This window comes from Oncorhynchus tshawytscha, linkage group LG16 (assembly GCF_018296145.1).
Source record: "Oncorhynchus tshawytscha isolate Ot180627B linkage group LG16, Otsh_v2.0, whole genome shotgun sequence".
Classification (NCBI taxonomy): Eukaryota; Metazoa; Chordata; class Actinopteri; order Salmoniformes; family Salmonidae; genus Oncorhynchus; species Oncorhynchus tshawytscha.
The window spans coordinates 67502206-67517993 of record NC_056444.1 but is presented as its reverse complement, the minus strand read 5'-3'; the positions used below and the strand labels follow the sequence as shown (position 1 = coordinate 67517993).

The window sequence follows — 15788 nt, the reverse complement described above, 5'->3', positions numbered from 1 at the left end:
ACTACACACAGTCAAACCCCACTAACTACACACAGTCAAACCCCACTAACTACACACAGTCAAACTCCACTAACTACACACAGTCAAACCCCACTAACTACACACAGTCAAACTCCACTAACTACACACAGTCAAACTCCACTAACTACACACAGTCAAACTCCACTAACTACACACAGTCAAACCCCACTAACTACACACAGTCAAACTCCACTAACTACACACAGTCAAACTCCACTAACTACACACAGTCAAACCCCACTAACTACACACAGTCAAACCCCACTAACTACACACAGTCAAACCCCACTAACTACACACAGTCAAACTCCACTAACTACACACAGTCAAACCCCACTAACTACACACAGTCAAACTCCACTAACTACACACAGTCAAACCCCACTAACTACACACAGTCAAACCCCACTAACTACACACAGTCAAACTCCACTAACTACACACAGTCAAACTCCACTAACTACACACAGTCAAACTCCACTAACTACACACAGTCAAACTCCACTAACTACACACAGTCAAATTCCACTAACTACACACAGTCAAACTCCACTAACTACACACAGTCAAACTCCACTAACTACACACAGTCAAACCCCACTTAGAGAAAGAGCCTCTGAGAGAAAGAGAAATAGATAGTTATAGAGAAAGAGAGAGAGAGAGAGAGAGAGAGAGAGAGAGAGAGAGAGAGAGAGAGAGAGAGAGAGAGAGAGAGAGAGAGAGAGAGAGAGAGAGAGGGAGAGAGGGAGAGAGAGAGAGAGAGAGAGGGAGAGAGAGAGAGAGAGAGAGAGAGGGAGAGAGAGAGAGAGAGAGGGAGAGAGAGAGAGAGAGAGAGAGGAGAGAGAGAGAGAGAGAGATGGGAGAGAGAGAGAGAGAGAGAGAGAGAGAGAGGGAGAGAGAGAGAGAGATGGGAGAGAGAGCTGTGCAGAAACATGATAAATCTGTGTCCTCTCCTACCTCACCATTCATTTAATTTTTTGATCCTACATCCTTCTCTCTTCTCCTCCTCCTCCAGCCCTGCTCAGACTTTTGACCCCTCTCTCTTTCCATGGCTGTGGCAAGCAGGCAGGCAGCAGGACAAATGAAGTTTCCCCTCAGAGCCCCTCCGTATTAATATCATAATTATCCCCACCTCCGTGGCCCGCGGGCCAGCTCACACCACCCTACTGTCTGCTTTGATGGAGAGGCACAGGCAGGGAATTACATTCCATTAGTACTAAACAAGAGAAGGGGACATGGAGAGATTGAATCAATCAGGAGAGCCACTAGGTGTGTGTGTGTGTGTGTGTGTGTGTGTGTGTGTGTGTGTGTGTGTGTGTGTGTGTGTGTGTGTGTGTGTGTGTGTGTGTGTGTGTGTGTGTGTGTGTGTGTGTGTGTGTGTGTGCTTGCGTGCGGCTAGGTCTGAAGGGAGGAAGCGAAGGTATGACACTGATTTAACATCATTATTCCCCCAAAGGTCTATTTTGTGCTGCGTCAATTGGAACGACAGTAACTTTTTCCAGAGTGACAGACTGCACAGTTTAGGCTGAGCTGTTCTGCTCTGCCCTGCTCTGATGCAATTTCAATTCATTGTTTGTCGTCCTTAACTTTGGCAGTACTTTTCCTCAGTCTGTCTCGTTTGCAGGGCAGGGCGAGACTCTTTAAAGTGGTCTAATACCTTTGAGAGGTGGTGTCAGGAATGGGCTGATTGAGAAGGAGATGTGATGCGAACAAAAGGAAAAGAGAACAGGAGAGAGGAGGACCCCCCTCACAGCCAGGTCTCCAATCTCATCACCTCCTCTCCTCCCTGACTCATTACTAAGGCTTTGACTCAATAAAGACTGGATAAAGACTGGATAAAAAGGCAGACACCCACAGGCCAAATCCCCCTCAGACGCCTCCCTTTCTCAACCCCCCTTCTCCCCCACTCCCTTCCTCCTCCCCAGTTCCCTCCATCTCTCTTCTCAGTAATGGCAGGAGTTATTTTTGTCTCTGTGGTGCTGTGTGGCTGTTGGCTGCTAGATAGCTGCTGCTGATTTACATTCTTCACTCAATAGTGACCTTTCCCTGTTGGTGCTCAGGGAGCAGAGAGAGCTAAGCTCTCCAGTCTCCAGTCCCTCGTCGGAGGGCAGAGGGAGCTAAGCTCTCCAGTCTCCAGTCCCTCGTCGGGGAGCAGAGGGAGCTAAGCTTTCCAGTCTCCAGTCCCTCGTCGGGGAGCAGAGAGAGCTAAGCTCTCCAGTCTCCAGTCCCTCGTCGGGGAGCAGAGGGAGCTAAGCTCTCCAGTCTCCAGTCCCTCGTTGGGAGCAGAGGGAGCTAAGCTCTCCAGTCTCCAGTCCCTCGTCGGGAGCAGAGGGAGCTAAGCTCTCCAGTCTCCAGTCCCTCGTCGGGGAGCAGAGGGAGCTAAGCTCTCCAGTCTCCAGTCCCTCGTCGGGAGCAGAGGGAGCTAAGCTCTCCAGTCTCCAGTCCCTCGTCGGGAGCAGAGGGAGCTAAGATCTCCAGTCTCCAGTCCTTCGTCGGGGAGCAGAGGGAGCTAAGCTCTCCAGTCTCCAGTTCCTCGTCGGGGAGCAGAGAGAGCTAAGCTCTCCAGTCTCCAGTCCCTCGTTGGGGAGCAGAGGGAGCTAAGCTCTCCAGTCTCCAGTCCCTCGTCGGGGAGCAGAGGGAGCTAAGCTCTCCAGTCTCCAGTCCCTCGTCGGAGGGCAGAGGGAGCTAAGCTCTCCAGTCTCCAGTCCCTCGTTGGGGAGCAGAGGGAGCTAAGCTCTCCAGTCTCCAGTCCCTCGTTGGGGAGCAGAGGGAGCTAAGCTTTCCAGTCTCCAGTCCCTCCACAACCACAGCTCACTGCTGCTCTCCTGTTGACAGACTACTGCTGCACAGCACAGCTCATATGGACACAGCGAACACAGGGCATAGAGGGTACACAGGGCCAAGCAGGGACAGAAGGAGATGTACCAGAATAAAACAGAGTAGTTTAGGTCCGTCTGGGACATAGGACCGGGGTGAGTCAGACTACATTGACCTGGGTTGACCTAGGACTCCACTATGGGGGAAGTCCAACCCAAGTTAAGCGCATGTAAATTAAACGTAAATCCCTTTTATGCACTTTTCTCTCTGTGTATTCTGACCTCTATGTGACCTCTATGTGTAGTCTGACCTCTATGTTACCTCTATGTGTATTCTGACCTCTATGTGACCTCTATGTGTAGTCTGACATCTATGTGACCTCTATGTGTATTCTGATATTCACCCGCTATTTGTTTGGGATGGAGATCAATGAAGGTATGGAGGAGATGAGTCTACAGAGACGCTGTATTCTGACCATGACTTAATTCCCTCATAATTCCACCACCTTTACGCACGATGGAGGTCAGAGGTGGAGCAACCTGTCGGTTCCTAGTGGAACAACAACTTGTTAATTTATTGGATAGAAATAACACCACTCTCCATGTCATTTAATGATTGATTAGAGCTATTTATAAGAGCTAGGTAAATGAGTTGTCCATTTGGATAAGGAGAATGTAAATATAAATGACAAATGTTCTAAATCTATTTATTTCAAAAAAATTGAAATCATTCATATGGCAGCATACTGAAGCATGTCAACATTTCACCTTTTCCACAGTGAAGTTTATGAAATGCCAGCCTTATAAATTGCATGGATTACAGACCCAAGCTACAGTATAGGCTTCTGTAGCCATGCGCAAATGGCAGTACAGCGCCAAACATACCGAGTTGATTTATGATATCTAGAATGTTTTCATTATATTCCTCAGACTTTTCACTGTATTTTTTAACAATTTGCATCGTGTTATTTAAAATATTTAAAAAAAACTTCTTTTTTTTATATTCTAATTTTTGGGTCATTTTAGCAAACACTCTTTTTCAGAGCGAATTACAGTAGTGAGGGCACACATTTTCTTACTTTTCCCATTCTGGTCCCCCCATGGGAATCAAACCCACAACCCTGGGGTTGCAAGCACCATGCTACTGTCGGTAGCCACCATCTGCTATACCAACAGTATTAGACGTTGTGCTGCAATTTGAAACATGTAGCCTATTGAATCATTATGGAACGCAGTCCATACTGTATATAGCAGTTAAACCTGGAGCCTGGCGCATGGTTCATGACGTCTGGACCGTTGTCATCACAGTTCCATGATTAGTGAGAATTATTAGGGTAGATTTATAGGACTACTGTTCAACCCTTCTACACTGTTCTCACCTTACAATATTTCATGGTATGAACAATTGAATATGACAACTTTCAGAATCAATCACACCACTGTATTTTTTTGTTCACAATATATTTGTGCGTAAAGGCTCTCCAAACCTGTTTTTTATAATTATTCATAAATCTACCAGTTGGTGCTGAAAAGGAGTCCCTAATAACCACTCTCTCCATATTTATTAGCGAGTCTGTCGAGAAAATTCTAATAAAAGGTACGCCAAATTTAAAGGGATGGCTTTAGATAAATGTACTGAAAATGCTATTGAATGAAAACTCAATGAGAAATTCTAGTGGCCAGCAAGTGGGAGGGTTTTCATTGGTTGAATAAAATCTATTCAGCGTGAGCAAGGGAACCACGCCTGTAAAGCCCGTCACACACCTGCATGAGGTAAGTCTGAATACCAACTACTGAGAAGTGCGTAGGAAAGGCGTGCGTAGGAAAGGCCTGCGTAGGAAAGGCCTGCGTAGGAAAGGCCTGCGTAGGAAAGGCCTGAGTAGGAAAGGCGTGAGTAGGAAAGGCCTGCGTAGGAAAGGCCTGCGTAGGAAAGGCCTGTGTAGGAAAGGCCTGAGTAGGAAAGGCCTGCGTAAGAAAGGTGTGAGTAGGAAAGGCCTGCGTAGGAAAGGCGTGAGTAGGAAAGGCCTGCGTAGGAAAGGCCTGTGTAGGAAAGGCCTGTGTAGGAAAGGCCTGAGTAGGAAAGGCCTGCGTAGGAAAGGTGTGAGTAGGAAAGGCGTGAGTAGGAAAGGCCTGAGTAGGAAAGGCCTGCGTAGGAAAGGTGTGAGTAGGAAAGGCCCTAGGAAAGGCGTGAGTAGGAAAGGCCTGCGTAGGAAAGGCCTGAGTAGGAAAGGCCTGTGTAGGAAAGGCCTGAGTAGGAAAGGCCTGCGTAAGAAAGGTGTGCGTCATTTTAGCAGACACTCTTTTTCAGAGCGAATTACAGTAGTGAGGGCATACATTTTCTTACTTTTCCCATTCTGGTCCCCCCCATGGGAATCAAACCCACAACCCTGGGGTTGCAAGCACCATGCTACTGTCGGTAGCCACCATCTGCTATACCAACAGTATTAGAAGTTGTGCTGCAATTTGAAACATGTAGCCTATTGAATCATTATGGAACGCAGTCCATACTGTATATAGCAGTTAAACCTGGAGCCTGGCGCATGGTTCACGACGTCTGGACCGTTGTCATCACAGTTCCATGATTAGTGAGAATTATTAGGGTAGATTTTAGGACTACTGTTCAACCCTTCTACACTGTTCTCACCTTACAATATTTCATGGTATGAACAATTGAATATGACAACTTTCAGAATCAATCACACCACTGTATTTTTTGTTTTTTTTTGTTCACAATATAGGAAAGGCCTGCGTAGGAAAGGTGTGAGTAGGAAAGGCCTGCGTAGGAAAGGCGTGCGTAGGAAAGGCGTGCGTAGGAAAGGCGTGAGTAGGAAAGGCGTAAGTAGGAAAGGCGTGAGTAGGAAAGGCCTGCGTAGGAAAGGCGTGCGTAGGAAAGGCGTGCGTAGGAAAGGCGTAGGAAAGTAGGAAAGGCGTGAGTAGGAAAGGCCTGTGTAGGAAAGGCCTGCGTAGGAAAGGCGTGAGTAGGAAAGGCCTGCGTAGGAAAGGCCTGCGTAGGAAAGGTGTGAGTAGGAAAGGCCTGCGTAGGAAAGGCCTAGGAAAGGCCTGAGTAGGAAAGGCGTGAGTAGGAAAGGCCTGTGTAGGAAAGGCCTGAGTAGGAAAGGCCTGCGTAAGAAAGGCGTGCGTAGGAAAGGCGTGCGTAGGAAAGGCCTGAGTAGGAAGGCGTGCGTAGGAAAGGCCTGAGTAGGAAGGCCTGCGTAGGAAAGGCCTGAGTAGGAAAGGCCTGTGTAGGAAAAGCCTGAGTAGGAAAGGCCTGCGTAGGAAAGGCCTGAGTAGGAAAGGCCTGCGTAGGAAAGGCCTGAGTAGGAAGGCGTGCGTAGGAAAGGCCTACATTTCCTAAGTCTAAATAAGGCCCTATGAGCATTGCAAGAGGCCTAGAGAGACAAGAATAATGAGTCATTTGAGAGATAGGAAAGAGGGGACAGTGGGAGAGATGGGTAGGTTTTACCTCCAGTGTTGTCATCATTGTATTTCCTAACAACAGATTTCAGTTCTCTAATAGCTACAGTATCAGGCACGGAGATCTCAATCTGAATCACCTTTAAGTTCTACCTCAAAGCAGATGACAAAAATATTCTTCTGAAGTTTCTGGAGTTAATGTTGAGCAGTGTACAACCTAATGTAGGCTGTTAAAGCTCAGTGAGAGAGCACTTGGCTACGTCACAAATGGGCGCTCTGGTCAAGAGTCTGGTCACTATGAAGGGAATAGGGTGCCATTGGGATGCAGGCTTTCTGTTAGCTGTCCAGCAGGGTCTGAGTTTGAGTCATCCATAGCTGAGCTCAGCGGAGAGATGAGGAGAGAGGGGAGAGCCCTGGATGAGGTGAGGGAAGCAGGTCAGGCTGGAGTACCCACACACCCAGGTTTCATAAGCTGATGAGCTGCAGAAAGAGAGTGGCTGAGTGAGCCCCTCCATCTTTGACACGTGTGAGACAGAGGTGATGAAAATGCTGTGCTTCCTGAAAGCGAGAGAGCTTACGTAGTGTGACCCCCCCTATCCGTGTGAGTGTGTATGTGTGTATGCCTGTTTCTGTGTGTGTTTGTGTGTGTGTGTGTGTGTGTGTATGCCTGTTTCTGTGTGTGTTTGTGTGTGTGTGTATGTGCGTGTTTCCCGGAGCCAGGCTGCAGTGTGTGGTGTTAGGGCTAGCTTTGATCTGTCTCTAGCAGGTAGGCTGAAAGGCCTGGAGGGGTACGACGTAATGACTTCAGAAAAATAACCAAAGATAACAAAGACTTCTCCCTAACAGGTGTCAAATATAACTAGAGAACATCTCCATACCTCCTGCCCCATCCCACCATCCTCCACCTGCATTCCATCCTCTGTCAGAGAGGCTGTAAAGAAAAGCTACAAAACCAGAATGGATGCCACAGTGCTGCAAAAGAGGGATAAGGTGGTGACCAAAGGCCTATTTACAACCGCTGTGAGGCAGTGGGCTCTGTGTAACCACTGTCCTATGGGCTCCACTACTGCAGCTTTACAGCCATTAGAGATGACGTATGCGTGAGTGTGTGTATGTAGGACGTGGCACACTGATTTAAGCAAATACTCTGCTTCTGTTGGACAGGGGACAGATGGTGGATGTTTCCAACAGAAAAAAGAGTGAATGGGGTAGATAAGCAAAGAAAAGGGATCCACAGACAAAAAGAGAGAGAGAGAAAGAGGGAGAGCAAAAGAGAGAGAGAGAAAAAGGGAAGATAGTGTGGTGTCTGTCTATCTGCTGTGTGTCAGGAAGGGAGAAATGCTGCAAATAAAAAGAGAAGGACCTCTTCCTACCCATTCAGGCAGTGGGAGAAAAGTTGGGGAGTTGACATGTGTAAGTGTAGAGGGGGAGGAAGGCTGTTACGTGAACAAGTGTGTGGAGAGGGGAGGGAGTCACTTACCTGGAGCAGCCAGTAGCACCTGCGGTGGAACGTGGGGATGATGGAGGAGTGGACGTAACAGCCATACAGACACTGCAGAAGGAGAAACAGAGAGAGAACAGCTGTTATAGTATAGTAACACAACACAATAGACTGACCTACACCCCCACTGTACCCCTTATCCGTGACCTCTAACCCCCTCAGGGACAGGTACTCCTGGGAACAGGCAGATCCGGTCATTGTCTTCAGAACAAAGGTAGTGGTGAACTCAGACAAGTTGCTATGAACACTGATACTGTCTATCTTCATCTCTGTCTCTCTGTCTCTCTCTCTCTCTCTCTCTCTCTTTCTCTAAGTGTAGGTTGACTGTGTATAGTTAGTGTAGTTTGACTGCGTGTAGTTAGTGGAGTTTGACTGTGTGTAGTTGGTGGAGTTTGACTGTGTGTAGTTAATGGAGTTTGACTGTATGTAGTTTGTGTAGTTTGACTGTGTGTAGTTAGTGAGGTTTGACTGTGTGTGGTTAGTGCAGTTTGACTGTGTGTAGTTAGTTTAGTTTAGTTTGACCGTGTGTAGTTAATGGAGTTTGACTGTGTGTAGTTAGTTGAGTTTGGCTGTGTGTAGTTAGTGGAGTTTGACTGCGTGTAGTTAATGGAGTTTGACTGTATGTAGTTAGTGGAGTTTGACTGTGTGTAGTTAGTGGAGTTTGGCTGTGTGTGGTTAGTTGAGTTTGGCTGTGTGTAGTTAGTGGAGTTTGGCTGTGTGTAGTTAGTGGAGTTTGGCTGTGTGTAGTTAATGGAGTTTGACTGTGTGTAGTTAGTGGAGTTTGGCTGTGTGTAGTTAGTGGAGTTTGACTGTGTGTGGTTAATGGAGTTGGACCGTGTGTAGTTAGTGGAGTTTGACTGTGTGTAGTTAGTGGAGTTTGACTGTGTGTAGTAGATGTAGCTATCAAACCTCATCACACGCCTTTGAACACTTCTCACCTCTCATCACAAATCCAACACACTTTGATCGCTTTGGAGCAGAGTGTGTGTGAACGTACCTGGAGGCTAAAGCAAGAAGATGTACAGTATATTTGTATTACCAGAGAGGTTTCTTTCATTGCTTTATTCATAGTGATTTGTTTACCTATCTCTCCGTTGGCTACCATAGTGGTCACTGTCCCAACCCAGCCATGCAGCTCTCTCTCTCTCTCTCTCTCTCTCTCTCTCTCTCTCTCTCTCTCTCTCTTTCTCTCTCACTCCACTCTCTCTCTCTCTCTCTCTCTCTCTCTCTCTCTCTCTCTCTCACTCTCTCTCTGAACAACCATAAGACTCCGCCCTCACCTGCTAAACCCCCCCAACTGGATGATTCAAGTACTCCTACACCCCCCCCTTCCCTCCCTCCCCTCCCCATGCAGGGCTGGCTTCCTATGGGCTCGTTGCCTTGGAGAGAGAGAGATAGACAGGGCTGATACATAACAGTATCTGACAGCGAGAGGCAGAGTGGCCCCTCTGCCCAGAAGTTGTGCACTATAGGCCTAGAATCACAGCTTCCTGGTGACCAGAGGAGTTTGCTTGTTTACAGCTACAGCCAATCATGTGACAGCTTCACGCTGGCTTTGGCTGGCAGCAGGGAAATATACTGTGATTTTGTCCAATGCAATATCTTTGATGTGACCAGAGTAGCAGTGGATTGCTCTTAAGACAAGGGGCTTGCTTAGCTATTTGATGAATATATCAAACAAACTCACACACACAGGTTTAGGGTTTGTCTCAACTTCTTTCTCTCCAAGTCCCTCTGGTATATCTGTCAATGCAGAAAGGAAGAGGAGCTGGAGTGGTTCACTGCATGGCAGCCTGATACTACACACACACACACACACACACACACACACACACACACACACACACACACACACACACACACACACACACACACACACACACACACACACACACACACACACACACACACACACACACACACACAGATAAAATACTGTCTCCCCAGGTGTTCCATTGAGTACACCACTAAGCACCCATTTAGTGGTGATATGATATTGCATGCATGTGACTGTGTGGATGAATGCATGTGACTGTGTGGGTGAATGCATGTGACTGTGTGGATGAATGCATGTGACTGTGTGGAGGAATGCATATGACTGTGTGGATGACTGTGTGGATGACTGTGTGGATGAATGCATATGACTGTGTGGATGAACGCATGTGACTGTATGGATGAATGCATGTGACTGTGTGGATGAATGCATGTGACTGTGTGGATGAATGCATGTGACTGTGTGGATGAATGCATGTGACTGTGTGGATGAATGCATATGACTGTGTGGATGAATGCATGTGACTGTGTGGATGAATGCATGTGACTGTGTGGATGAATGCATGTGACTGTGTGGATGAATGCATGTGACTGTGTGGATGAATGCATGTGACTGTGTGGATGAATGCATGTGACTGTGTGGATGAATGCATGTGACTGTGTGGATGAATGCATGTGACTGTGTGGATGAATGCATGTGACTGTGTGGATGAATGCATGTGACTTTATGGATGAATGCATGTGACTGTGTGGATGAATGCATGTGACTGTGTGGATGAATGCATGTGACTGTGTGGATGAATGCATGTGACTGTGTGGATGAATGCATGTGACTGTGTGGATGAATGCATGTGACTGTGTGGATGAATGCATGTGACTGTGTGGATGAATGCATGTGACTGTGTGGATGAATGCATGTGACTGTGTGGATGAATGCATGTGACTGTGTGGATGAATGCATGTGACTGTGTGGATGAATGCATGTGACTGTGTGGATGAATGCATGTGACTGTGTGGATGAATGCATATGACTGTGTGGATGAATGCATGTGACTGTGTGGATGAATGCATGTGACTGTGTGGATGAATGCATGTGACTGTGTGGATGAATGCATGTGACTGTGTGGATGAATGCATGTGACTGTGTGGATGAATGCATGTGACTGTGTGGATGAATGCATGTGACTGTGTGGATGAATGCATGTGACTGTATGGCTGAATGCATGTGACTGTATGGATGAATGCATGTGACTGTGTGGATGAATGCATGTGACTGTGTGGATGAATGCATGTGACTGTATGGATGAATGCATGTGACTGTGTGGATGAATGCATATGACTGTATGGATGAATGCATGTGACTGTGTGGATGAATGCATGTGACTGTGTGGATGAATGCATGTGACTGTGTGGATGAATGTGATGTGGACTTCCTTCTGGTCTCATTGTTACACTGTACCACCATCCATTACTCCTGTCTGGAATAGGACGTATACCTCCACCCACTCACTGCCACTGCTCTGTCATCCATTACTCCTGTCTGGAATAGGACGTATACCTCCATCCACTCACTGCCACTGCTCTGTCATCCATTACTCCTGTCTGGAATAGGACGTAAACCTCCACCCACTCACTGCCAGTACTCTGTCATCCATTACTCCTGTCTGGAATAGGACGTATACCTCCACCCACTCACTACCACTTTTCTGTCATCCATTACTCCTGTCTGGAATAGGATGTATACCTCCACCCACTCACTGCCACTGCTCTGTCATTCATTACTCCTGTCTGGAATAGGACGTATACCTCCACCTACTCACTGCCACTACTCTGTCATCCATTACTCCTGTCTGGAATAGGATGTATACCTCCACCCACTCACTGCCACTGCTCTGTCATTCATTACTCCTGTCTGGAATAGGACGTATACCTCCACCTACTCACTGCCACTGCTCTGTCATCCATTACTCCTGTCTGGAATAGGACGTATACCTCCACCTACTCACTGCCACTACTCTGTCATCCATTACTCCTGTCTGGAATAGGACGTATACCTCCACCTACTCACTGCCACTACTCTGTCATCCATTACTCCTGTCTGGAATAGGACGTATACCTCCACCTACTCACTGCCACTACTCTGTCATTCATTACTCCTGTCTGGAATAGGACGTATACCTCCACCTACTCACTGCCACTACTCTGTCATCCATTACTCCTGTCTGGAATAGGATGTATACCTCCACCCACTCACTGCCACTGCTCTGTCATTCATTACTCCTGTCTGGAATAGGACGTATACCTCCACCTACTCACTGCCACTGCTCTGTCATCCATTACTCCAGTCTGGCAAGTGGCAATGGACAGATACCTCCTCCCACTACAACCACGCAGCCTTACATTTTAGCGTTAGTCTAGAATCAGCAGAACACCCTCTCATCCAACCCCCCACCGAATTTACACTTGTTACAACTTGACGTTGAGTCACTAGAATCCCCATAACCCCCTCTCATCCAACCCCACAACTTAGTGTTCAGTTCCAAGAACCACCATCACCCTCCCTCTGTCTCCATAGACAGACAGACAGACAGACAGACAGACAGACAGACAGACAGACAGACAGACAGACAGACAGACAGACAGACAGACAGAGACAGACAGACAGACAGACAGAGACAGGCAGACAGAGGCTGACTGTCTCCCTGTTTACTCCGTTACAGACAGAACCACACTAAGACAAGTGCCATACTCAAACAGGCAGGTGGCTTAAACTACAACACAACTGTTGCTCCTGTTGCCACTGATCCTGGTCTCAAACACACTGACACATACACTCGCACATTCACACAAAAATGCACACATACACGTATGCATACATAAACACACAATCACAATAACTCACAAAAGGTACACACACAAGTCAGACCAAGATGGTGCACCACAATGCCGATATACACTGAGCTCAGCACTCTCCAAGTGTTTATCAGTAATTCAGGTCGCATATCATTTACCAGCATTTCTTCTGTCGTCTCTCTCCAGGCTGAGCGGCTTGGTGACAAAGTGACAGCAGCAGAACCATTATTTGCTGTCTTTGTGCTGTGACAGATGACAGTACATTACTGGGCCAGCAATTAAACTGTAATTACACACACGCACGCATGCACGCACGCACGCACGCACACACACACACACACACACACTCATCACACACACACACTCAGAAGAACTTCACACAGTGTGTGAAGTTTCTCTCTCCTGACACACTCACTTTCTCAGACACGCACACACACAGAGACGATTGCTGCTTTGTATAGAAGGTGCGACAGAGTTACAATAGAACAGGATACAACAACGCCACTGTATAAAATAATTTACAAGCACATCATGTATTCACCCCGTGTCATTGTCATCAGGACACAACAAGAGTTACTGCCACGGATGTCTTCCAAAGTCAAACACTGATGCAGAAAATTCATTTGGAGGTGTCAGTCAAAAGTGTCCGACTAGAACGGTCAACTGCTCCAATGATGTGGCATTGATCCATACCCTGAACACGCCCCCTCCATTGTAGGCAGAGCCAGAGGAGAGGAGGGGGCGTAGTTCAATGAGGAGCAATTGGCCTCAGACAACCAGACAGAGGGCATCCTACTACATTCCTACTGCTTTTGGCCAGGGCCCACATCTCACAAGACAATATACACACTGTATACACACTCACTCACTCACTCACTCACACACACTACACTGACACTCTCACACAAAACCCACACATTCACATACACTACATACACACACAACACAAACACGCATACACACAGGGGCTAGGAATAGCCAGGGATCTTATCATACTTACAGTTGAAGTCAGAAGTTTACATATTAGCCAAATACATTTAAACTCAGTTTTTCACAATTCCTGACATTTAAACTGAGTTAAAATTCCCTGTCTTAGGTCAGTTAGGATCACCACTTTATTTTAAGAATGTGAAATGGCAGAAGAATAGTAGAGAGAATGATTTATTTCAGCTTTTATTTATTTCATCACATTCCCAGTGGGTCAGAAGTTTACATACACTCAATTAGTATTTGGTAGCATTGCCGTTAAATTGTTTAGCTTGTGTCAAAAGTTTCTGGTAGCCTTCCACAAGCTTCCCACAATAAGTTGGGTGAATTTCCTCCTGACAGAGCTGGTGTAACTGAGTCAGGTTTGTAGGCCACCTTGCTCGCACACGCTTTTTCAATTCTGCCCACAAATTTTCTATAAGATTGAGGTCAGGGCTTTGTGATGGCCACTCTAATACCTTGACTTTGTTGTTCTTAAGCCATTTTGCCACAACTTTGGAAGTATGCTTGGGGTCATTGTCCATTTGGAAGACCCATTAGCGACCAAGCTTTAACTTCCTGACTGATGTCTTGAGATGTTGCTTTAATATATCCACAATATTGTCCTGCCTCATGATGCCATCTATTTTGTGAAGTGCACCAGTCCCTCCTGCAACAAAGCCTCCCCACAATATGATGCTGCCACCCCCGTGCTTCACGGTTGGGATGGTGTTCTTTGGCTTGCAAGCCTCCCCTTTTTTCCTCCAAACATAACAATGGTCATTATGGCCAAACAGTTCTATTTTTGTTTCATCAGACCAGAGGACATTTCTACAAAAAGTATGATCTTTGTCCCCAAGCGCAGTTGCAAACTGTAGTCTGGCTTTTTAATGGCGGTTTTGGAGCAGTGGCTTCTTCCTTGCTGAGCGGCCTTTCAGGTTATGTCGATATAGGACTAGTTTTACTGTGGATATAGATACTTTTGTACCTGTTTCTTCCAGCATCTTCACAGGGTCCTTAGAAGTTGTTCTGGGATTGATTTGAACTTTTCACACCAAAGAACATTCATCACTGGGAGACAGAATGCGTCTCCTCCCTGAGCGGTATGACGGCTGCATGGTCCCATGGTGTTTATACTTGCGTACTATTTTTTGTACAGATGAACGTGGTACCTTCAGGCATTTGTAAAATGCTCCCGAGGATGAACTTGTGGACTTGAAGAGGTCCTTGAAATACATCCACAGGTACACCTCCAATTGACTCAAATGATGTCAATAAGCCTATCCGAAGCTTCTAAAGCCATGACATAATTTTCTGGAATTTTCCAAGCTGTTTAAAGGCACAGTTAACTTTGTGTATGTAAACTTCTGACCCACTGGAATTGTGATACAGTGAATTATAAGTGAAATAATCTGTCTGTAAACAATTGTTGGAAAAATCTCGTGTCGTGCACAAAGAAGATATCCTAACCGACTTGCCAAAACTATAGTTTTTTAACAATAAATGTGTGGAGTGGTTGAAAAACGAGTTTTAATGACTCCAACCTAAGTGTATGTAAACTTCCGACTTCAACTGTAGGTGCCGATACGATATGTATTGCGATTCCCGCGATTCTCAAGATTCTATATGTACTGCGATTTGATACTGTGATTTTATTCTGATTCGATGTTCCAAATATATTGCTAGATTACAAAACATGAGCTGGGGCACACCCAGAATAATAGTTTGTGTGGAGGTGCAGACTAACGGAGAATAAACTATAAACTATCAAAATAAAGAAAGTCGCACTCTCCATGTATAATCTCCCAGCAATTTAATGGGTATTTACCAACGTTTCAGCATCACTGTGCCTTCCTCAGGGTAATGTCATGAATACTTGAACCAGGTTATGTAGACACACAGTGCAATTAGTGTAACCAATGACAGTAGTGAGGGGTGTGTAATCATGATTAAGTTAATTAAAATGATTTTGGGAAAATGTTAAAAAATGATATATGGAATATTAAATATATTATGCTATTGTTATCATATAGATACATAATGGAATATTGTATATCATATTAGCATCAACATACATTATTGTTTCATTCAATTTCACATAATTTTTTATTTCATTTTATGTTACATGTAATCTTTTGGTTCAACCTTAATATATAATGAACATCATCAATAGAGGGAACATATTAGGTGTACGCCAATAAGCTGTCAAAATCATTTTTACATTTATAAGACTTGTTCATAAAGGAAAATGTGTTCATAAGAAGGGCCAGAGATCAAAGTCAATGTTTTTAGACAGGATATCCAGTAACCCTCCTGTTGTAGTAGGATCTCCATGTTACCTCCTCTCCTTGGTAGAGCAACATGCTCAATGCCTGTGTATTTGAGGGAGGAGATGGGATGGTTGGCTTCAACAAAGTGAGCTGCTACTGGATAGTCAATGTTCT

The 15788-nt window shown here is 45.9% G+C and overlaps 1 protein-coding gene across 1 annotated transcript in view; it reads right to left on the bottom strand.

Moving 5' to 3' along the window:
* The window catches only part of LOC112215211 (calmodulin-binding transcription activator 1), a 622788-nt gene that overhangs the window by 113579 nt on the left and 493421 nt on the right, over positions 1-15788 (bottom strand). The window contains exon 6 of the mRNA XM_042299516.1: positions 7732-7803. Within this exon, the coding sequence (XP_042155450.1) occupies positions 7732-7803 (72 nt within the window). The remainder of the gene's footprint in view (positions 1-7731; positions 7804-15788) is intronic.